Source organism: Dromiciops gliroides, chromosome 2 (assembly GCF_019393635.1).
Source record: "Dromiciops gliroides isolate mDroGli1 chromosome 2, mDroGli1.pri, whole genome shotgun sequence".
Taxonomy (NCBI): Eukaryota; Metazoa; Chordata; class Mammalia; order Microbiotheria; family Microbiotheriidae; genus Dromiciops; species Dromiciops gliroides.
The window spans coordinates 567,113,203-567,138,017 of NC_057862.1; the positions used below are offsets into that span (position 1 = coordinate 567,113,203).

The 24,815-nt window shown below is 37.0% G+C and overlaps 1 protein-coding gene and 1 pseudogene across 1 annotated transcript in view; both read right to left on the bottom strand.

The window, feature by feature from the left end:
• SPTLC3 (serine palmitoyltransferase long chain base subunit 3) overlaps positions 1 to 24,815 on the bottom strand; it is a 218,069-nt gene that overhangs the window by 108,158 nt on the left and 85,096 nt on the right. The window contains exons 3-6 of the mRNA XM_043985477.1: positions 23,893 to 24,047; positions 22,995 to 23,143; positions 10,587 to 10,711; positions 5,640 to 5,733 (exon numbers count right to left, since the gene is read on the bottom strand). Of these exons, the coding sequence (XP_043841412.1) occupies positions 5,640 to 5,733; positions 10,587 to 10,711; positions 22,995 to 23,143; positions 23,893 to 24,047 (523 nt within the window). The remainder of the gene's footprint in view (positions 1 to 5,639; positions 5,734 to 10,586; positions 10,712 to 22,994; positions 23,144 to 23,892; positions 24,048 to 24,815) is intronic.
• On the bottom strand, positions 9,246 to 9,989 carry LOC122741744 (annotated as a pseudogene).

Sequence of the window (24,815 nt, forward strand, 5' to 3'; positions counted from 1 at the left end):
CTTTGGGCATAGTTCCAAATTGCTCTCCAGAATGGTTGGATCAATTCACAGCTCCACCAACAATGCATTAGTGTTCCAGTTTTTCCACAGCTTCTCTAACATTTATTATTTTCCTTTTTTGTCATATTAGCCAATCTGATAGGTGTCAGGTGGTACCTCAGAATTGTTTTAATTTGCATTTCTCTAATCAATAGTGATTTAGATAATTTTTTCATATGGCAATAGATAGCTTTGATTTCTTCATCAGAAAACTGCCTGTTCATATCCTTTGACCATGTCTCAATTGGGGAATGACTTGGATTCTTATAAATTTGATTTAGTTCTTGATATATTTTAGAAATGAGGCCTTTATCAGAAACACTGGCTATAAAAATTGTTTCCCAGATTTCTGCCTCCCTTCTAATTTTGGATGCATTGCTTCTGTTTGTGCAAAACCTTTTTAATTTAATGTAATCAAAATCATCCATTTTGCAATTTATAATATTCTCTACCTCTTGTTTGGTCATTAGCTGTTTTCCTTTCCATAAATCTGTCTCTCTCTCTCTCTTTTTGTTAAAGAAAACCCGAGCACATTTGGGAGCATTTTTGCTACTGCCCAAAAAAGTTACTATGTTTTAAAAAATGTAGGATTACTGTGTAATTATGTTTCAAAAGAATAATACCCAATCTAAATAGATATTTTTTCTTAAATTTTTCTGGTGATACTGAGGGCATCAAAATAAGATTTTAAATTGCGCTGCTGTTCTTTATGTATATTTCAGAGGGAAGGAAGATAAATTTCAATCACTTTTAAATTGTAGGGGAAGTAACTGTATTTAACCTGTAATGAAAATTCCAAGGGGAGTACCTTTTTATTTGAATGTTACCTCCTTCCGCCCCCAAAAAACACCCCAAACAAAACACCTCTATGTTCTTACACTGGTCCCAAGAAGAGGAAAAATAATCAATCAATACTCCCCTGTTAGGAGAATGAACTAGATGACCTCTTTGAATTACAGAAGTCAAAGATGGATAATATCCATGTTGTCTTCACAAGGCGTGGATACTGCAACCAGAGTTGGTTTCTGGTCAGTTTCATATCTGGTTCTCAGGAACTTGTTACACAAAGCTTCAGTGTTTAAATTAGAGATCCCCAGTAATTCAGGAGATTACAGTTTATATTTCTGAGGCCTGATGGGATTCTATAGTTTCAACAAGCCACATGTTAACATCTGCAAAGGATTTTTAATAATAATGCTTATTAAAGCACTTGTGCCAGTATTATTTTAATCCTCATGACACCTGTGAGCAGGATGATTATCTAAGAGTTGTTACAGTGAACAAACACAAAGAAGTTTAAAAGCTTAAATGCTGGTTTCTCATTACTAATGAGTAGAAAAAGGTAAGATGTGGGAACTAAAAAGAAGAAATAGTTACTGATACTAGAGATTATGTATAGAGTGCTGTTTTACAGTGCTTTTATGAAGTTACAGCGACATAAAACTGAAATCAATTCCATCAATAATTAGAAAAGCTGTTAGTACCAGTAATGCATTAAAACATTGCTCAGAGCACAATGCCAGATGCATGAATTTCTTTTTCATAATATTTTGGGATAAGATACTTTCCCTTTCCATTTATTTTGTGATACAGGACGGACCTAGATTGGGTGAAATAGTTTATTTGGAGGTAGTGAATTATATCAATAGTTAGCTTATACTTTTTACATACATTCCTGCCAGTGGTTCAAAGCATTCTCACTTCTTTCATGAGTTTGGACCATCTGAATCACTGACTTAACTAAGTACACTAAAGATTTCAAATGTTTGCTAATAACCTCAGATTTCAGTAGGGTGCCAAGTACTCTTTTAGATCCTGATTCACTGCAAGGCTCATTATCAGAATTTCTCAAAATACCTTAGGACATCACTGGAAATTCTTAGCCAAAAGCAAGCCCCAAATTAGCTTCTATAAAGACAGCTATATAATAATAATAATAATAATAATAATAACTAGAACTCATGTAGCACTTTTAAACTTTTAGGTTTACAGAATGTTTTATAAATATTATCTCTTTTGATCCATACAATACCCTGCAAATTCAGTGCTCTTATTATTCCTATTTTATAGAAGGGGAAGCTTAGGCAGACAAAGGTTAGGTGACTTGCCCAGGGTCACACAACTAGATGTGTCTGAGGCTGGATTTGAGCTTAGGTTTTCCTCATTCCATGTCTATCACTAGATCCACTATGTCAACTAATTGCTTCAGGCACAATGGGATAGTTCAAAATACAAAATAACTTCCTCATGATAAGAATCTGTCTTTTATCATTCTACTAAATTATAGAATATTGTAATATTGTTTCTTTTGTCCTCATTGAAATATTCTTTTACTTCCTTTCCACCTATCATCCCCTTCTAGATACAGATAGAGCTGGAAAGGACCTTAGAAGTCATTTAGTCTACCCTTTATTTTACAGATGAAGAAACTGAGGCCCAGAGTCATAAAGTGATCTACCTAAGGTCCCATAAGTTGTAAATGGCAGAGCTAGGATTCAAAACCAGGTCCTTTGACTCTAAATTGAATCTTCTTTCATCTACATCTCTTCCATCCAGTTGTTTGTGGTTACACCAGCTTTCAATGATCTTTGTTTCTCCTTTCTTTCTATACCCTATGTATGAGCTTTTTATGTAGTACTTATTGCCTACACCTCTCATTTACAACTGTATATATGCTGTTTTATATTTTTGTCCACCCTTTATGCATATATCATGTCTCTCTTGAGAGCCTGAACTGTAATCTTATTGTAGGGTTTTGCCCTCATACCAAAAGTTGTAGACATATGATAAATACAAGTTGTTGTTGATGTGGATAGATAATAATATAAATCCAGAATTGAACAGGAAGATGCATTTGGCTGCTTCGAATTCATGAAATGTCATATCACATGGAGGGATCTTATGTGGCCCTTTATCACAAAGGTTTTTTTTAGATGCTGATATGTTCCAGGTGATACCAGGTAACTACCTATTATAGGAAAATATGATCACAGAAGAAACAAAATTTCAGGTGATCCCTAAAATAATGGAAAAATGTATGGTAAGGACAAGTAGGCTGTTGGTTGTTACCAGTGATGACTTTTGGTTGAGGAATAGTGTAAAAGACATTATCAGGCACATGTAGAAGGGCCAGGAATGTAATTAGAGTGAGGATTCTACAGGTTGGTGGCTCGAGTACTGCAAGGAGTATCCCTGAAATATTAAGAGAACTAGAGAAAAATCTTAAGTGCATTGGGTACATCCTCTGTAGAGGAGCTACGGAAAATATGGACAGGAATCCCCAAGGATAAGAAGGTATAGATGGATTCCATTCTGCATTGGTTAAGGGAGGACTTTAATTTGACAATAAGATGATAGATTCATTAAATATTGATGATGATAAACTTTTTACTTACAAAACAGGGGGAAAATGTACTTTTACTTGCTTCTTGCAGAATAACAGCAACTACTTTCTGCAGTTGATAAAATTAAACAATCAGTGAATTGAAAATCAATGTTTTCATCTTGTTTTGTAGGTGGCAATTGAATTTCCTTATGGATGATATCTGTGGTCTACTTCCTCTGTTAGATTGTTGTGAATACTGAGAGTTGATTGATATTAATATTTTACTGTCTTAAAATGTACAAAATTTTGGGCAAAAATGACACTAGAGGTTTTCCTCCCTTTGGTTACATATGCATTTAATGTTAATAGCTATCATTTACATAGCACTTTAAGGTTTGAAAAGCACATTATAGGGGGGCAGCTAGGTGGTGTAGTGGATAAAGCACTGCCCTTGGATTCAGAGGAACCTGAGTTCAAATTTGGCCTTAGACACTTGACACTTACTAGCTGTGTGACCCTGGGCAAGTCACTTAACCCTCATTGCCCCGCAAAAAAATGAAAGAAAGAAAGAAAGAAAGAAAGAAAGAAAGAAAGAAAGAAAGAAAGAAAGAAAGAAAGAAAGAAAGAAAGAAAGAAAAAGAAAGAAAGAGAAAGAAAGAAAGAAAGAAAGAAAGAAAGAAAGAAAGAAAGAAAGAAAGAGAAAGAAAGAAAGAAAGAAAGAAAGAAAGAAAGAAAGAAAGAAAGAAAGAAAGAAAGAAAGAAAGGAAGGAAGGAAGGAAGGAAGGAAGGAAGGAAGAAAGAAAGAAAGAAAGAAAGAAAGAAAGAAAGAAAGAAAGAAAGAAAGAAAGAAAGAAAGAAAGGAAGGAAGGAAGGAAGGAAGGAAGGAAGGAAGGAAGGAAGGAAGAAAGGAAGAAAGAAAGGAAGAAAGAAAGGAAGAAAGAAAGGAAGAAAGAAAGGAAGGAAGAAAAAGCACATTATAAATATCTCATTTCATTGTCTTAATGGCCATTCTAGGTAGATGCTATTATTACTTTCAGTTTATGGATGCTAAACCTGAGAGAAGACACAAGATGTTACTTTCCTAGAGTCACACAGCTTGTAACAGAGGTCCTCCTGACTCAAGGTCTATCCTCTATCTTGGTATTTGGGCAGGTGTGGGGCAACCTTTGCACTTACAAAAGAAATCAATTCACTTCATGAACCAAACTGACTTTTTATTTAGACAATAATCTAACTCATAATGATCAAAGGTTTATCGACACATGTACTTTCTGTCTTGTTGCAAATGTTACTTCTTGTCCCCTTGTCATCTGACTCAAAGTTTTAGGAAAAAGGTCTGGCCTTTTTTTCCTTCATGTTTTAATCTTTGAATCATCTTCCCTCTTCTCTCAAGTATCTGTTGCTTTGGCGGTGGAGTTAGAGAGAGGCCAAGAAAGTCACAGGACAGAAAAGGATGAAGGAAGCAGAAGAGCAGAGAGCTGAAAGCCAAGTTCAGAAGTATGTATCTGTTGGGAGGGTTATTGGGACTATAAGGGTGCAGAAAATGAAAATTTCGTAGAATCTCATTTAGAACAAAGTTCAGAGCCCATTTAGTGAGCTCTCACTTTACAAATAAGGAAGCCAAGATCTAGGGAGATGGAGTGATATCTGAAGCCTAATCAGGTAGGTTAGTGGTAGGTCAGGGCACTTAATTCCTATTATGGTGCTGTTTCTGCCACACCACATGACCTGCTTTCAGCAGGCCAAAGAAGAAATGGGGCTCTCTTTGCTTCATTATAAGCAGTATACTTACAACCCGACCATGTTCATTTGAACATATGTATATATGTATTCTGATACAGTATATGTAGATACATATATATGTACACATAGATATACACATAGATACATATATGTATATATTCATAGGAGAAGTACATGCCAAATAAGAAAACACTTTTCTCCTGTATCATATTTAATAAACATCAAAATTGTCCAGTTCCTCCTAAGAGTTCAGGAAGATTTGCAGCACTGTGGGAATTAAAATATGGTCTTAAAAGAAATTAATTATGCCTTCAACACAGTGACACCTCTCACCCTGGAAGATTAAGGGACTTTAGCCATTTGTTTGAGGTCACCATGGAGCCACAAGGCAGCGGTAGTAGCTGAAGTTTCATTTTCACAGCCAACTACTACTCAATTTTCTTAGTGTATTCTAGGCAGAAAGTGAAACATAATGAGGCTAAACAAAATGCCCCATCCATGCTTTCATCTGAAATATTCCCTTTGTACTCACTGTTGTGTTTGAAGGTCCAAATCGTTGCCCTTGAAAGTCTGGCTCCAAGAATAATAGAGGCATGATTTAGTTCATCACTTAAAATCAGGCAACCCTGTGAAGAAAGAGAAAAACAATTATTTGATCATTATGATATTAAAAGACAGGAACAAAATCACAAAATTTCATATATGGAAGGGGCTTCAGAGGCCCATCCAATCCAAGCCATGCTTGAACAAGAGCCCTCTATGATTCACCTTTTGCTTGAACACCTTCGGTGAGGGGAAAACATTACTGACAAAGGCAGCCAAATCCATTGACTTAAAGACCATTAAAGTTGGAAGAGGCCTTATAGATGCTTTAGGTCAGCCTTCTCATTCTGTTGATGAGGATACTTAGGCACAGAAAGGTTAAGTCACCTGCCCCAAGACACACAGCTAGTGAGTGGCAGAGTTTGTCCTGGAACTTAGATCTCCTAAATTTAAATCCAGTAAGAGCACATCAGGTCTCCAATCACTCGATCATTATAAAGACCACCAAATGACTTGAATGTTTTTGTGGGTAAGACTTTGAGTAGAGATAATCTTAAAATGAGCTAATTTTCCGGAACAATATTTTAATTACTTGAATGATGATTGGGATACTCTCTAGAATTCTTCTGATTTCTGTTGTAAAGACAATAACCATGATCTCAGTGGGCAGCAGGTTTAAGCTGCAACATGAAGAAGTAGATTTAGAAAGAGCTATTAAAATCACATTGAATTATCTAAGAAGGTTGTAATGTCCCTTTTTCAGGAGATTTTTAATACTAGACTAAATTTCTGGAATATTTTAAGGAGCAGATTATGCCTTCAGATAATGAAAAGGGACCTTTCAAGATAACTTTTAAGTCTCATAATTCTGTGATTTTTAATAATATGAAAACACTGTATATCTTTAGTGAAAGTTAAGTATTCTTTTGTTGTTGTTGTTGTTTTATACGCAAATTTGGAAAAATTGAAAGTCAGAACTGAGTTGACCCTTTGTATCTGCTAATAACATTTGGTTTTTGGCCGAAGTATTTGGCAAGAGCATCTGGGGGAGTTCTGTCTTTTCTGAAATTTCCGTCATCTGCTCTTTTGAGCATGCTCATTTATAAATGAGGTGTTTTGGAAAGTTTTTTTTTTTCTCATGATCTACTTACTGTTTGTTACTCTTAACCATATACTGACGAAACTTGATTACCTGAAGTACAATTTTTCAGCATTTCACAAAGTTTTTAGTGTGGCTAGGTTTAGGAATGGGTAGTTGCTGAGGTGTACATATTTTTTCATGGCAGAAAATTTTGTTTTCTGCATCATGCTATTCCTTTTGTGATGTCCAATTGCTTGTTTTACAGTCAAGCCTTAAAGCCTCCAGTGGACAGTAATAGAAGGAGTACGATTTATTTATTATTATTATTTTTTTTGGTGAGGCAATTGGGGTTAAGTGACTTGCCCAGGGTCACACAGCTAGTAAGTGTTAAGTGTCTTAGGTCGGATTTGAACTCAGATACTCCTGACTCCAAGGTTGGTGCTTTATCCACTGTGCCACCTAGCCACCCCAGGAGTACAATTTAAAAGCCTTTCCTAGGGCTCACAAATGTCTTGCTTAGTTCTGATCTCCAATGTATTCTTAACTCTTTCAGAGTATTCTTGGTAGTTTATCAGTGTTAATATATTTAACAGATAAACATGTTTTTAAGGTAAAGTATCAGGGGCACAGTGGATAGAGCACTGGCCCTGGAGTCAGGAGGACCTGAGTTCAAATCTGGCCTCAGACACTTGACACTTAACAGCTGTGTGACCCTAGGCAAGTCATTTAACCCTCATTGCCCCACAATAAAGAAAAACAAAGATAAAGTATCACTTTCAAGTGAAGCTTTGGAATATGCAAAGGTTTGTCAGTCTATCCCCAGTTAAGAGGGATAGGCCAGTTTTCTGGCTAGGGATAATATTGTTTATATGATTGCTTACAAAATTACTTTTCTTTTTAAGATCAAAACTAATTTTTCTAATTAATAAGCATTTATTTCATCTCCCTTTTGTTTCTCCCACTGAGAAAGAAAAAAAAGAAAAACAAAATCTTTGTGATAAATATACAAAGAAAAGCAAAATGAATTCCCACAATGACCATGTTCATAAATGTATCCCTCATTTGGCATATTGAGAATCACCTCTCTGTTTGGTGGTGGGCAATAATCTTTGTTATTGGTCCTTTGGAATTATGATTGGTTGTTGTACTGATCAGAGTTTTTTTTTTCTGAAGGTGGAGGGATTGGTTCTTTATTTCAAAGACATTTTGTCAATTTTCAGTATCAAAACACTTATACTATTGGTTCCTTTTTCTCCAGATTGGCTCCCAAATAGACCACACCAAAGGAGAATACACTTAAGCCAATAAGCTGCACGATGCAAACCTAACACAGACCTCACAGAAACCTCACCAAAAAAAAAAAAAATTAAAAAATAAAAATAAAAAAAAAATCAAGCACACTGCCAGCCCATGGACTGCAGACAGCACTCACAGCCAGATTGGGGTGGAGGTGGGGTAGAGGTGGGGTGGGGGTTGGTTTTGGCACTCCCCACCCAAGAGAAATAAAGCTTCAAAAATAATATATATAAAATTAAAAAAAAAGTTTTGTACACAAGCTATTCAAGATTTCTCCAGCACTGAGTGATACAAAGCACAACGAAATGGCACTTTTAGAGACAGCAGTTTCAGACCCAGAAATGGGTAATGAGATGGATTTCACTTGGCTAATCAGTGGCAAAAATGGTATTTTTCGAAGAAGGCGGAGTGGGGGATGGGAGTAGACACCTCAATTTCTGGAGCACATGATCCATTCTGTGAGTGAATGAGGAGAGGGAAAACAATTTGGTCTCAGAGGTCTTGTCTGTGTAGTTTGCATGTTTGCTACTGTTGCAAATGTTTTTAAAAAAAAAAAGGAAAAGGAAAAGAAAAAACACCCCAATACACCTTAAAGCTGGAAACCTGAACAGCACTTTTTTTTGCCAAACTCCTGGAATGACCTTTCTGGTTTAGCTGGTGCTTGGTATATTAGGCAATGAGGTTTCCCATGGTGGAGTCTTTTCTTGGGCTACATTCAGTTCTTGGTAAGGCAGGCTAACACCCTCTTCTATGGAGAAGGGCCATTGTTTTAGGTAGAAATATTTACCATCCAAAGGGACGAAAAGTGATTAGATGCAGCCCAGGAGCTGGGGAATTATCTGGAATGTCTTACAAATGGTTGCTACTGACAACAACAAAAAAGGTAATTACAAAATGTATACATCATACAACATGCTTTTAAAGACACCATTGCATTGTGCTCATGTTCCCTTAAATGTTGTTCCCCAAAGTGTTCAACCCTTAGCCCTTCTGGGATCCCTACGGGAGAGCAGCAGAGACAGTTTGGTGAAAATGACATGGGGAGTTGGGGGGTAGGGGGAGAGTGGGGAGAGGGTAAGCAAGGACCCAGAGAAGAAAGCAGTCTTCAGGATAAAGATCAGCCCTCAGTTTAAAGATCAGCTTCAGGCAGGCTGGCCTCCAGTGAAGTCAGTCAGTGGAAGGAGCAGTGACAGGGTGGGGCTGGGGGTAAAGGGATTTCTACATCTCATTCAGGTCAAGTCGAGTCTGGTCCAGCATCCTTTGTGTGCAGAGGTGCTCCTCTTTGGTGCATTTTAGTTTATCTTCCAAGTCATCAATCGTCTTTTCCAGTTTGGCTAGCGATCTCTCAGCAAACTCAGCACGGGTCTCTGCCTCCTTGAGTTTATCAGTAAGAATCTTTATCTCTTCCTCATATTTGTCTTCTTTCTGTGAATACTTTTCTTCAGCAGCATCCAGACACTTCAGGTTCTGGTCCATCAGTCTGATCTGCTCATTCATCTCCCGGCAACGGGCCTCAGCCAGCTCGGCCCGCTCCTCTGTGCGTTCCGAATCTCCCTCAATGATCACCATTTTTCAGGCCACCTCCTCATACTTCCTGTCTGCTTCCTCTGCAATGTGTTTGGCCTCTTTCAGCTGGATTTCTTGCAGCTCCATCTTCTCTTCATCCTTCGAGGCCCAATTGTCAATGACCTTCATACCTCTCTCACACCCATCAGCTGCCTTCTCTGCCTCTTCTAGCTTCTGCAGAACTGTCACCAGGCGCTCCTGAGCACGGTCCAGCTCCTCCTCAACCAGCTGGATCCGATGGTTCAAGGAAGCCACCTCAGCCTCAGCCTGTTCCCAGGCCCGCTTCTCCCCCTCCCCCTCCCACTGGAGACACTCGGCCCTCTCCTTGGCGTCATCAGCCTGCTGCTGCAGAACCTGAAGTTTGCGCTTCTTCGCCTCGATGGTGATACCAGCCATGGTGCCCGCCCCGTTTCGGCTCCCGCTCCGGAGGCTGCAGATCAGAGTTCTTATATCTTTCAAAGTTGATGTTTTCTTTTAAACAATATTTTTGAAACTATATTTTATTCTACTGGTTAGAACCAGTTACTTCACTTTACATCATCAGTTTATAAAAGTTTTCCTGGTTTCTTAGAAATCATACCTTTGATTATTTTTTATGAGACAGTAATATTCTATTGCATTCATCTGCTTTATTTTATACCATTCTCCAATTTAAGGACACCCCCTTAGTTTCCAGTTCTTTACCACAATTTTTCAAAGTCTTTTGCTTAACCAGTTAATTTACACAATATGTTGTGGGTTTAGAGGCATGAAAAGATTGAGCAAGGTCTTGTTATTGCTGACTTATCATCCAGATAAATTCCAACAATTTTGCACTCTGGTAACCTGGAACCAAAGAAGTCACTTTGTCAACCAAGTACATTTACTAAAGTAGTAAATGGGCCAAATTTTCTCAGAGAATGGAAATATAATTAGTTGTTAGTGTAGCTAAAAATGGTAAATGCTATATTTCTTCAAAATAATAATGCATAGATACCTTAAAATAATACTTACCTTTCCAACCAGTGCTGGAATATTCATTGAGTTGGTAGCAAAGCCCATTCCAAACACCATGGCAGCTTCTACTCCCAGAAACTGAGCTACCAGGTCCTCCAACTCTTTATGTTTATCGATGTTACCTGAAGGAAGAATAAAATATATTGCATTTTTTAATTTGAAAGAGTACATAATTTTAATGATCTATTCTTAGAAACATCAATCTATAAGAATTAAAGGGTACCAGGATTTCTCCACATCTGAATAGCAGGTTTATAATGAACTCTTTGAATTCCAGGAAAACAGTACATATTTGCTCTCTAAATCCTTTAACCTATGTATTTTTTTTTTTTTGAAATTTTATTTTATTTTCACGGGCAATGGGGTTAAGTGACTTGCCCAGGGTCACACAGCTAGTAAGTGTTAAAGTGTCTGAGACCGGATTTGAACTCAGGAACTCCTGAATCCAGGGCTGGTGCTTTATCCACTGCGCCACCTAGCCGCCCCTAACCTATGTATTTTATGGTTTACTTAGAGGCAACTGAGAATGGTTTATCATTCATTATCTCCCATTATTTTGCTCTTTCTTAATTTTTTGACTTGGAGTGCAACAGGGTGAAATAATCAGCTTATAATAGGTGTGAAGATTAAAAAATTATATTTATATCTATGTAGGTAAGTACTAATATATAAATATTATCTATAGGTTAGAGTATCAAAGTAAGTAAAAATACTACTGTTAGTATATATTATTATGTTAGTATATTTTTATGTTGCGATAAACTATGTTCAACTTGAAAGGACAGCTCTAGTGGAATTTTGTTTGATTATTTGCTATTTAATATATTGTATTGGATAAAGGTGGATATATGCTAAACTAATATGCAGATGACACAAATCTAGGAGTGGTAGTTAACAGCTACCAGACTGGATGACAAAGTCAGGGTTCACAAAGATCTTGATAAGGTTACTGGGCTAGATGAGGCATATCATTGGTGGTGGGATCAGGAAAGGTCTTCTATAGATGCTAAAATTGAAGATGAACTTTGAAGGAAGCTAGGGATTACATGAAGCATAGGAGAGGAGAGATTACATTCTAGGTATGGAGAATAGCCTGTAATGACAAAAAATACTTGGATGCAGCTTCTTTAAACTGAAACTAGAATAAAGGTTGGAAAATGACCTTGCTGGCCACTTAGTCCAACACATAACTGAAAAAGAATGGCCTCTACAACTTGCTAAAAAGGGGTCCTCCAGTCTTTGTTTGAAGAGCAAAGAAAGTGGAACCTACCACCTCTGGAGGCAGCCCATTTCATTTGGTGACAATTGTAATTTTTAGGATGTTTCTCTGACATCAAAACTAAATTCTATCTTCATAATTTTCACTAACTGAAATAGAGCAAATCTAAGCTTCTTGATATGACAACTCTTTAGTTTCTTGAAAACAGCTATCATGTTCACACATTCTTTTCTTCTTAAGGTTAAATATAAGATCACTGACTCATAGCTTAAGTATTGGAAAGAACCTCAAAGATCATCTTCCTTAGTTCCTTCATTCTGGTCTCATGGATCATGAACTGTCCTTATTGCTGTTATCTGGGTGCATTCCAACATATCACATCCTTCCCTAAATATCATGCCTCGAAGGACATGGTGTCATCTTTGTTTATGAAGTTCTCTTAATTAAAACACGAAACCCCTCCCAAAGGTGAAACATCTCAACAGTTGAAGTTAGCTGCCTTTGGTACCAGTGCCTCACTTGGATCATCACAGAAATTTTTTATCTCAGAAGTTAATTCCCCAGTAACACAATATAGTATGGTACAATAGATTTATGCTTTACTGTAATATAAAAGCAAGTTTGACAGTGTTATTACAAAACCACCATATGCTTTCAGGTTCTTATGAAGGACAAAAGACTAGGAGGGGAAGAAAATGCCAGAGGATTAATCACATCCTTAAGAAGTAAAAAGAAATCCCTATCAACAAGCTGTGATCTGAGTTAGATGCTGCACTATAATATTTAGAAGCTCTTTTAAGACATGCAAAGTAGTGAAGTGAAGCAATTCTTCTGATAGTCTGAGGGATAGGGACTTGACCTATGATTTCATGGGTGTAGGGAACTCCTGTGTAAGGAAACTCTTGCTACCAATTCAGATAGTTACCTTTCCAATTTTTAGTCTTGGAGAGTTGTCTTGAACACTACAAGATTAAGTAACTTTCTCAGAATCACACAACCACTTTGTGTTTCTGATGGAGGACCTGAACCTAGGTCTTCTTGGCTTTGAGACCAGCTCTCAATCGACTATGATATATTTCCTCTTATTAATTTAAACAAGATATAATTATTCGCCTCAGTTGGCTGTTCCACTTTTTCATGGATTACCTGGGTATTTGCTTCTGTTGTATATTTTACTTTGTATGGGTAACCATAGTCATTGTGAATAACTCTGACATATTGGGGCTATATCTTCACAACATCAAATGTGTTGGTGGCATTTTGCTAGTTATCAAAATTGACCAAAGTATGCAGCCATGCTAGCCAAAGAATAAAAATCCACATAGCAGGGGCGGCTAGGTGGCGCAGTGGATAAAGTACCGGCCCTGGAGTCAGGAGTACCTGAGTTCAAATCTGGCCTCAGACACTTGACACTTACTAGCTGTGTGACCCTGGGCAAGTCACTTAACCCCCATTGCCCCGCAAAAAAAAAAAAAAAATCCACATAGCTTTAAACCAGACATCTGTTTTGATAGCTGAATGGGATTAAGTTTTAATTTCTCTGATTCTATTAGAATTATAAGGTAAATACATTTTGTAGTCTCTTTACTTAAGTGTGATCACAACTGGAAGACCTATTTTTTTGTCCTTGTCTCACATTTACTGAAGTTTTCTGAACTTGGTATTAATATCTCCTAGTACATCTTAGCCCATGTACAACAAGATAAGAACTGGCATGCCATTCTCTGAACAGCATTGATAACAAACTTATAGAATAACACAACAGTCTTATGGTATTTTGTGTGTTCACAATAGATTTGCTTAAAGCCTAAGTGTATTATTTACTTCATAACGATATAGCCTAGAGTCATGAGCAGAACAAGATATTTTAATATTTAGAATTGGAGAGGAATGACAGCATGAACAACCCATATTTTATTTAGTAATTTACAGTTTTCAAAGTACTTTCACATATTCAGATACTCAAGTGGATCAGTAATCTCATAAATTTAGAATTGCCTACAGTGATGAAGCTAACAATCCACCTATGCCTCTTCATTCTCTCTGTGTATGTATATATGTTTTTTGCCTGTTGTCTCTGCCATTATATTGTAAGATTCTTCAGGACAGGGACTGTCTCTTGTCTCTTTTTCTATTCCTAGCACTCAGTACAGGGTCTGGTATATAGTAGACACTTAAATGTTTATTGATTGATTATATGACCCTGATCCTTGTCTTCCCAGAAGGTCACAACAGTGTTAAAGTACTTCCCTTTTTCTTCTCACATTGTGACCATGGACTCTGACCATGCCATGTGACTAGCCTAGTTTTTCTTTCTGTTATACAATTTCTTGATGTCATTCCTTATTCCTATTCTTTAGAGTTCCTTGTTGGTTTTATGTTGCAGCCTGCTCACAGCTACCATGCTCCTTTCCTTTGTCCTCTGAGTGATGCTTGTCTTTAGTTCTTTTTTTGGGGGGGGGGGGTTGGTGAGGCAATTGGGATTAAGTGATTTGCCCAAAGTCACACAGTTAGTTAAGTGTCAAGTGTCTGAGGCCAGATTTGAATTCAGATCCTTCTGAATCCAGGGCTGGTACTTTATCCACTGTGCCATCTAGCTGCCCCCTTGTCTTTAGTTCTTTTTTTTTTTTTTTTAGTGAGGCAATTGGGATTAAGTGACTTGCCCAGGGTCACACAGCTAGTAAGTGTTAAGTGTCTGAGGCAAGATCTGAACTCAGGTACTCCTGACTCCATGGCCGGTGCTCCATCCACTGCGCCACCTAGCTGCCCCTTGTTTTTAGTTCTTTAAAGGAAATGGTGTTCCAGGTCTCACTGCCAAAAAGCATCACCAGTAAAATGTTTGTATTGAAAATATGAGCCTTTTGCTTTTATGGAAAGCAAGTGTTAATAAAAGTGCTTTGCAGTTTTCCCAAAAGCAATCCATACCACTCTCTTCAACGTTGGTTCTAACTCACAATATTTATTGTCTGTCCCTGATCAACAAAATCTTGGATGTGCTCAGGTGCATATTGAAATCTGTAGCAATAGATATTCCTCATCCATTGTGTAAATAGAAAGGCCCAAACTCCTTTGAGTGATTACAGATATTTCCAAGTGGCTCTGCTATGCCTTGGGGGTTGATATAATGTCATCCACAAACAGGAGCACGTGGAAGACTTCACCATTAACAGAGTTCTTTCTTGACTTGGATTATGCATTTTGTCTCTGTCACAAAGATGGTACTTTGCTCATGCATATGCCTCTCTGTTTTATATCTCACCTGATACCTATTATCAGAAAGTCATTGAACAGGCCTATACTCGTTACATCTCCAGGGAATCCTGAATGATAATATTTGGATGGGAGGCATCTTATAATAAAAGAGCTTATAAGGTGGTTTCTACTACGTTGACTACCTTTTGGTAATCAACAAACAAGCACAACGAGATTCAATATTCTCTATATCTTTCAGTCAGTTGTGAGATGGTAATATTATTTATAAAGCCCTGCTTAATCCTTAATAATAATATCATCAAGGATGCTCTCAATTCATGTATAGATGATCCTTCATAAAGATATTTTAATAGATGGGAAATTAGGCATATACATCAGTTGTTGGTTTTTGCTGAGTCACTTTTTTTGGTATCAGTAAGATCTGAGATTCCCGCCCCCCCCATGCTTTTGGTATCTCTTATGTCTTTTAGATACCTCATATATCAGTCTCTCAAAGTGCTCACAATTATATCACTTCTTGCATAGACATCCTCCCTGTATACATGGCTGCTTTTTTGTCTGTCTTCTTTAATTCATTTGCTTCCTCTCTAAATATCTTAGGGACTGTTGTGTTAGGGCCCAAACATGGTAGTTTCACTATCCTTGATGTAGAAATGGTTTGTTGTATTTTTTTCAAATCTTTTCCCTTTTTTGTTTGCTTTGTAATCCTCTTTTTCTTTTCATCCCTGAATATCATTCACATGAGTTTGATTAATTTGTACCTTTCTTTTTTTGTTTTTTGCGGGGCATTTGGGGTTAAGTGACTTGCCCAGGGTCACACAGCTAATAAGTGTCAAGTGTCTGAGGCTGGATTTGAACTCAGGTCCTCCTGAATCCAGGGCCGGTGCTCTATCCACTGCGCCACCTAGCTGCCCTGCTTAGTTTGTATCTTACCAATCTTTCTCTAGACTAGATTTGTGCTCCACTGCTTCTCTCAATTTGTGAGATGATATTAGTCATAACTGACTATCATCATTCTTTTTTTTTTTTTTTAGTGAGGCAATTGGGGTTAAGTGACTTGCCCAGGGTCACACAGCTAGTAAGTGTTAAGTGTCTGAGGCCGGATTTGAACTCAGGTACTCCTCACTTCAGGGCCGGTGCTCTATCCACTGTGCCACCTAGCTGCCCCTATCATCATTCTTTATATGATTTTACAGATAAGTTTATATTTTAACACAGTGTTGCCTTTGGTAACCGCTTCTCTCTCAAGTAAGTACAATGTTTGCTGATTAGGGTCTTTTATGGATTAAATATTATTAATTATATGCTATATCTTGTTCTCATGACTCATCTTTCTTCTCATTTATTAGGAATTCTGATCTTAGGGCTGTCTGTGCATTGACAAATTACTCAGGAATAATTCCCACACCCCTTATGAATCTTTTCCTGCCCATTAAAATGCAGTCATTTTCATTCTCTGTGATATTATTTGGTACTTTACATGTCCATTGCTTATCAGTTCTTTTTTTTTTTCAGAACAATGTTCATAACATGGAAGCATAAGGCTTCAGTATAATTTATGTCTTTGCTCTCATTTTTTTTATCCCTCTGAAATTATATTTTTCCATATATTTCTTCATGTCTATACCTTTTCCTAACTTTGGGTTAAAATTCACCAAATATTAGAGCATATTGTTTTAATTTGGCAAGTTTTATAAGGTTCTTCATAGAATTTATCTACCATTTTGTCCTTGGCAACTGATGGTGTGTGAACTGATATTTTTCTGTAATATTTTTTTCCAAATGGTTATTATTAATAATACAGTATATGATGACCCATATTTCTTGAAGCCTTGGGGGAATACGGTAAAACTCACTTTGAAAACTCCTTTCTTTGTTTTTCTAAAGACACCTTTGACACACCCTTAACCTATAACTGCAACTTTTTTCTTTCTTTTTGTTTTATTTATATCAAGATTGTTAAGGCAGAGCCAAGACAGCAGAGGAAAGGTAGTAAGTTCTCGGCACTCCCCATGATTACTCAAAAAAACCTCCAAATAATGCCATAAGACAATTTCTGGAGCAGCAGAACCCTCAAAAGGACTGGATGAGATCATTTTCTAGTCAAACACAGCTTAGAAGGTTGGCAGGAAAGTTCTGCTGTATTGGGGTGGGGGAGGGGCATAAGCATTCCCAAAGCTAGCGACCATAGTGAGACAGAATTCTGTTTTGAGGTTAAAGAGCAAGCAAGCCTGGGGCTATTAACAGACCAGAGCACAGGCCAGGGGAGTGGAGAACCTGCCTCTCCTTAAATCATTACCACCTGGGACCACCTGGAGCTTGGGACAGTGCATCCTGGAGGTAGGGCCCAACTTTAAGGAGTTAAAAGTCAAGATATACGTTAGCAAAATGATCAGACAGAAAAAGAGGCAAACCACAGAAAGTTATAGCGAAAATCCAGAGCTCCCAGTTCAAAAGGAAAGTATTTCAGGCAGTCAGAAAGAAAAAAATGCAGGTGCTGTGGAGCCATGGTCAGGATAACAAAAGATCTAGCAGCTTATACATTAAAGGACCAGAGGGCATGGAATATGATATTCTAGAGGGCAAAGGAACTGGGATTACAACCAAGAATCACCTACCCAGCAAAACTGAGTATAATCTTTCAGGGGCAGAAGTGGGACTTCAATGAAAGAGAGGACTTTCAGGCATTTGTGATGACAAGACCTGAACTGAACAGAAAATTTGATTTTCAGATACAAGACCTTAGAGAAGCATAAAGAGGTAAACAGGAAAAAGAAATTACAAGGGATGTTAAAAAGTTAAACTGTTTGCATTCCTACATGGGAAGATGATACTTCTAACTTATAAGAACTTTCTCAGTATTAGGACAGATGAAAGGAATGAATTTGGACAGAGGGCACAGGTGGGAATTGATTATGAAGGGGTGATATCTGTAAAGCATTTATTGTTTGTTTATCTTTTGGGGGGAGCAGTTGGGGTTGGAGGTCAGGCCCAGGGTTGCACAGTTGGGGAGTGTCTTATGTCTGAGCTGGATTTGGGCTTGTGTTCTCCTGGGTCCAGGGCAGGTACTTTGTCCACTGTGTCACCTAGCTGCCCCATGATGACATCTTTAAAATAAAATTAAGGGGTGAGAGGATTACACTGGGGAAAAGGGAAGGGGAGAAGTGGTTCGGGGCAAAGTATCTTACATAAAAGAAGCAAGAAAAAGCTTATGGAGTGGGGGGGGGAAGTTGGGGGAGGAGCAGGGGAGTGAATGCACCTCACCTTCATCAGAATTGACTCAAAGAGGGAATATCATACACACATAAGTGGGTATAGTAATATATCTTGCACTGTGGGGAAGTGGGAGGAAGGGGATAAGGGGAGAGGGTGAAGGAAAGGAAGGGAGGGCAAATTGGGGAAGAGGCAGTCAGAAGCAAAACACTTTAGAGGAGGGATAGTGTAAAAGAAGATAGAAAATAGAGTAAATATCATGGGGGAGGGAATAGGATGGAGGGAAACAGCAATAGTAACTGGGGGAAAAATTGGAAGCAGAGGCAAGAGCATGGTGAGACAAAGATGATGATTAGGATGGGATATTGCAAAGAAAATTCTTTTTCAGGTATAAGGTACTATATAAATGATAGCTATTATTGTTGTTGCAATAATCAACCTCATGGGTGTTTTGTAAGGAAATCTCCATTTAAAGTACCATATAAATGTAGTTTACTATAAAAAAAAAGAATGTTAAGATTGATATGATTCAGATCCTCTAGCAATATGTCCATTTGTTGGTCTTTGGACAATGGTCTCATGTTTACCAATGGCAAATGGTATTTGTTGATGGCTGCATTTTAGAGCCATTTAAAAATTTTCTTTTTTTTTCATGGGTTGCTGTGGCCAAAACGTTTTACCACCTGATGACCAGCCTATTGATAATGTGACTCTACATTATTGATTTTTCTTGGAAAAGAGACTGTTCCCAGAACCATACTTTTGAAGCCTTTGCAGTGTGTCAGTACCTACCAGAGTTTAAGCTCTACTGACAAGAACTCAATCCAATTCAATCCAATAAACACTTATTAAGCTCCTGCTTTTGCTAGGCACTATGCTAAGAGCTGGGGATATGATCAATAAAAAAGAAAAACAGCCCCTGCCTGTAAGGAGCTTATAATCTATTGTTGGTGGGGGAGAGGGAGATAATACACAAAAGGAGGCAGAAAAGGGGAAAGGGAAACAAGGGGAACTTTACATGGGACTGCCCTGTTCCCTGGAGTTGAAACTAGGGAGAACAGCAGATACAGAGCAGAGCGAGCCAAAAAAGTCCAGTTTTTTCCCTCTAAAGGAGAGCATTGGAAAGTTTAGTGTTTTACACTCCAGTCAACCAATCAGAGGAAAGAGGAGACTAGGGGGAGGGAGTGTCAGTTAAGGCTTGAATTAGCAGCATAGTGATGAGATTATAGGTGATGAGCTAAATCTGGGAGGGCATCTTCTTCCCTGGAGTTGAAACCAGGCTGGACAGCAGATGCAGAGTAGAGTGAGAGAGATTTACCTCTACAACAGGATGAGGCAACAGAGTAGGACTTTCACATATATTGTTGCCTTTCATCTGATTTTGTCTTTCATATATTCATAATCACTCTGTGAAGTAGAAAAGACAAGTCTTTACAGATGAGGAAATTTAAGTGTAGTGAGATAAATTGATTTGCCCAAGTTCTTACAACTTTTAGCAGGGACTTGAATCCAGTGTTCTTTCCATTATGATGCCTCCCCCAAAGCATCTCTTTTACTGTGCCTAAAGGATGAATGGGGAAGTTAGGGGATGGAGTGTCAGTCCTGAAGTCAGTAAGACATCTTCCTGAGTTCAAATCTGGCCTCAGACACTTACTAACTGAGTGGCCCTGGTCAAGTAACTTAACCCTGTTTGCCTCAGTTCCTCTTCTGTAAAATGAGCTGGCGAAGGAAATGGCAAACCACTCCAGTATCTTTGTCAAGAAAATCCTATGTGGGGCCATGAAGAGTCAGAAATTACTGAAATGATTGAATAACAACAAAATGATGCAAATGCAGTAAGTTTAAAAAGTTGTTAAAAATCAGTAAAAAAAAAACAAACCCATAACACTTATTTTTTTGTGGGCATTGTCCACTAAATAAGAAGTCTAACTGATTTATTTCCTTAATCAACTAGCCGGTGTTGATATAATACTCTTATTATTATGGTTTTACATAGATACAATCAGTATGGGGTTTTTTATGTTTGCTTTCTTGTGGTGGCTCTAATTTCAGGGAATATTATAATCATAACAATGATAGACATTTATATAGCACTATAACGTTTGCAGAGAACTTTGCAATGGGATCCTCACTTAGCTTATTTTGACATACAAAGGGAAACATTAAATCCAGTTTAGCTTCTTGATGGTTCTCAGATACCACTCAATGCCTGCTATGTTTGAGATGCATTCAAAGGAACCAGATGATTTCGAGGAAAACATGTTGGTTGCTAGTCTATGTTCACAGTCCCTACTAACAGGAAATCAACAGGATTACATGTATTCCTTCAAAGAAAGTTAGTCAATCAGTAAACATTTATGAAATAATCTACTATGTACCAAGTACTGTGATAGGCTCTGAGAGATATAAATATAGTAAATAAAATATTACCAATGGCAAGGATTGTATTCTAGAATTTCATTCTCAAAGGAGAGAAAAAAAAGATGTATATTTATTCAGGGTATCCTGAAAGTCTTTTTTAAAAGTCCCCAAAGTTATTCTAATTTAAAACTGAACTGAGACTTTGGGGACATCCTATATATGAAATAAATATAAAAATACTATAAATAAATGTGAAGTAGTTAAATGCAAGGTAGTTTGAAAGGAAAGGCTCTTGCTGTTGAGAGAAGTAGGGAAGGCTTTATGTAGGCCGTGGTGCTTGAGTTGTATCTTGAAGGAAAAGAGGTGAGGAAGCATGGGAAAGAGCCAGTACAAAGGCACAGAGACAGGAGAAGTAGAGGCCACTTTGACTGGATCCCAGAATCTTTGAGGGTGATTAACAAAACCTGAAAAGACATTTACTTAGTGCTGAAAACAAGCAAAATAGGAAATAACTTACAAAGAATCAACTACTTTTTAACTTTCAAAATCTATTTTGTTCCAGTAGGAATTTAAAATGAAAAGAACCACAGGGTTGCCAAACTTTAGTTTAGAGAATATTGAACATACTGTAATAGATTGTAAGGAGGAGAGGGAAATTGAAATGGGATATTGAAATAGTGTATTTAGAGTTATTATTGGTGATTTGACTAACCATATATATAAGATTATTATGTGTCCAAACAAATCAAAACAAATATTAGAAATAGTAACATGATACCATTCCATATTATGCTATATATCTTGCTGCTCTATTTTAATACTATAATTCTGATGATTTTAAACTCATGGCTTATTGCCATGAACTTTGTGACCATTTGGATAATTAACATTAAGTTATATAGTATAAAATATATTAGATTCTGGGAATGTTTTAGAAAATGACATTTAACCAGTGGGAGAATAAAGAAAATGAATATGGTTTTGCTTTCTTTTCAGTGCTGATGTCATGGTCCTCTTGGAGAACGAAGGACAAGAAACAACGATTAATACATCTATTACAATCCTTGTGGTTAATAACTCTTAACTCCAAGGCTTAAACAGGGTTTCATATTCATTAATCAAGTAAATGCCTTATAGTCTGTGCCTGAGTTCATGGGTAAACCTGGACCTTTCTAGATTATTCAGTACATCACAGAGACATTGTGCAAGTGTTGTTTTTTTTGTTTGTTTTGTTTTTTTAGTGAGGCAATTGGGGTTAAGTGACTTGCCCAGGGTCACACAGCTAGTAAGTGTTAAGTGTCTGAGGCTGGATTTGAACTCAGGTACTCCTGATTCCAGGGCTGGTGGGTGCTCTATCCACTGCGCCACCTAGCTGCCCACATTGTGCAAGTGTTGAACTAGATGTAGGACTAAAGTCTGAAGATCCTGAATTCTAATCCTAATTCTGTCATTCATTTATCAAGTATCTTGGGGAAGTTACTTAACATATGGATCTTCAGTTTACACATCTACAAAATGATGATAATAACACCTCTCCTGGCTTTTTTAAGAGTATTGTTCTGAACACTGAATGTTCTAATATAAAAAGACCAAATGAGGCAATATATAAATTTTTACAAATCTTAAACCAATCAGTTGACAAATATTTAATAAGTGCCTGCCTATAGGAATTTGCATCTAATGGAAACAATAAGTGTGTATATAGCTGATATATACATATTATATATGTATATACACACATATGTATAGTGCAAATAAATTCAAATTAGTTAAATATTATAGTTTGAGAGGGAAGGCACTAGCAACTGAGAGAGTTAGGAAAGGCTTTATATGGCTGGTAGTTTGGAGGCCACAACTGAAAGGAAAAAAAAATCTATGAAATGGAGGTGATGAAAAAGTCCATTCTAGTCAAGGGAGGGCCAACATAGTCACTGAGATGGGGTATGGTATTACAATGTGAAGAACAGAAAAGGCTAATTTGGCAGAATTACAGAGTGTAGTAGGCAGGGGTTAAAGTATGACATACCTATTAGTAATGACACTTCTGTGATAAATATGAAATCATATTGAAAACTGAAATGCTATACAAACATATTATTAACAACAATAATAATAATTTTCTTTCAGAAGAGGCTCTGGAATTGCTTCCCCATAATTTTTACTCTTAATAAGGCAGGCTATTTTAGTTAAAAGTAAAAATGATGGTCCAGTTCTGGTTTTTTTATATTTAGTTAGTTCAAGCTCTTAAAACATGTAAAAATAATGCTACCTTTTATTAATGCGGTATTTTGCATTGTGAAAGCATATTTACATATGTTTTGATTCTCACAACTCTGAAGTAGATGAAGGATACACTAAGATGACAAGAGAACATTGACTCATATAGTGAGTGTACATACCCATTTCCTGCCTGCTGCTGCATACACCCACTCCATATTTCTTTAGTGCATTCCTTACTGTTGTTAAACTTTCATTAGTTTTCTCTGCAAAGCCAAGGTAGTTGTAAGAACCCATATTAATGACATCCTGGATAATTCTTCCAGTAAACCTAAAGTGAATAAATGACAGAGGAGCAAAAAAAGAGTAATCATTCATTATATTTCATTTCAGGACCAGATAAATATACCAAACACTCAAATTCTGGCCCATTTACAACTTGGAATTATTTCAATTATGACTCACAATTTTTAAAAATAAAAGTACTTGCTCTTTTACTTTCCACTAAACTCTCTTTTTGCCACAACATAGTTGCGTTTCAGTGGTGGGTAAAGTAATTCCACAATTAAAATTTATCAAGAGACTCAAGATTCTTCTAAAGCACCAAAGGTACCCTCTATAAAAAAAAGAATTAATACCTAGCTCTTCGTTTTTCCTGAATATTCTTAAATGTATTTGTATAGCTTGCAAAGTAATATTTGAAAAGATTGAATTATGGCCATCATTGGAACCTTAGGTGAGAATCAGAGTTCAAGAGGAGAGTCCACGTCTTTTTGTAATTAATTTGCTCTTGAAGCTTTTTTCCATAGAACCCCTATGTGTGGATGGATTTGTTTCCTAGAATCAGTATATATCGACATATGCATAGTTTCAGTTGCAATATAAATCAAGGTGCTTTAGAAAATTTCATCATGGTAAACTGTCCCCTAGACCTCACATGGGAAAGAGAGAGAGCTAATTGATATGAAAGCAAAGTATCTGGTTCTATCTTCCTTTTTTTTTTTAATGTTGTATATATAAGGTAGCAAAAAGGACTTTCTCTCAACCAAACACCTTTCTCATGGTCATAGACTAACTCACCTAAATGTCCAGTTGTAATCATCTGTCACTCGTTCCATCACATCAAATGTAGGCCCTGGCACACTGCAGATTGGCCGGTTCCAGTTATCTCGGACTCTCATGTAAAGGTTCCGGGTGTAAAAGTTCTCAAAATCTTGATATAGGGGCACAAAATCCTGTTGTAAGAGAAATAATTAAGTCTGGATATATTTTTTTCTTTTTTAAAGTTAAGGGCATATTGAATGCCATGTTAACATATTTATGTTATTCCTACCATATGTGAATAATGGAGGATTGAAAGTAAGGCAAAAATAAGTAAGAAAAGAAAACTACATTTTAGAGGGGATTTTTGCTCAAGTATAGATTGTACAAGATGGTCTCCAGGGTCCCTTTTAACCCTGAGAGTCAATGAAAGGAGGTCTTTGACTTTATAGAGTTTATAAGTAAGAGGAGGAGATAAGACATGAAAGATAACTTATAATACAAGACAATAAAGGAGTGTGTGTGTGTGTATACACACACATGTGTATATATGTATGTGTATACATATGTATGTATATGTGTGTATATATATGTACACACATGCACATACATATAGCTAGTCTCCATATATATATGAGGAGACTAGAGAAGAAGAGATTATTTCTAGTTTTGATCATCCGGGAAGTTCTATTTTGTTGTTGTTGATCACATAAAGTTAAAGTATTCCACAGCTCGTGTGCATGTTATCAAGAAACATGTCAATAATTCCATGAACCTCAAGCCTATATATTCATATTGGTTTTACATACTGAAAGATAGCAGCTTTATCAATTTCTTAAAGAATAATACCTTCAATAGAAATAATATATGCCCTATTCCTAGGTTCAGCCACTCCAAACTTATACATAGTAGCGTATCCTAAAGATAAAACAAATGCTATAGCTCTATGAAATCACAGCTAC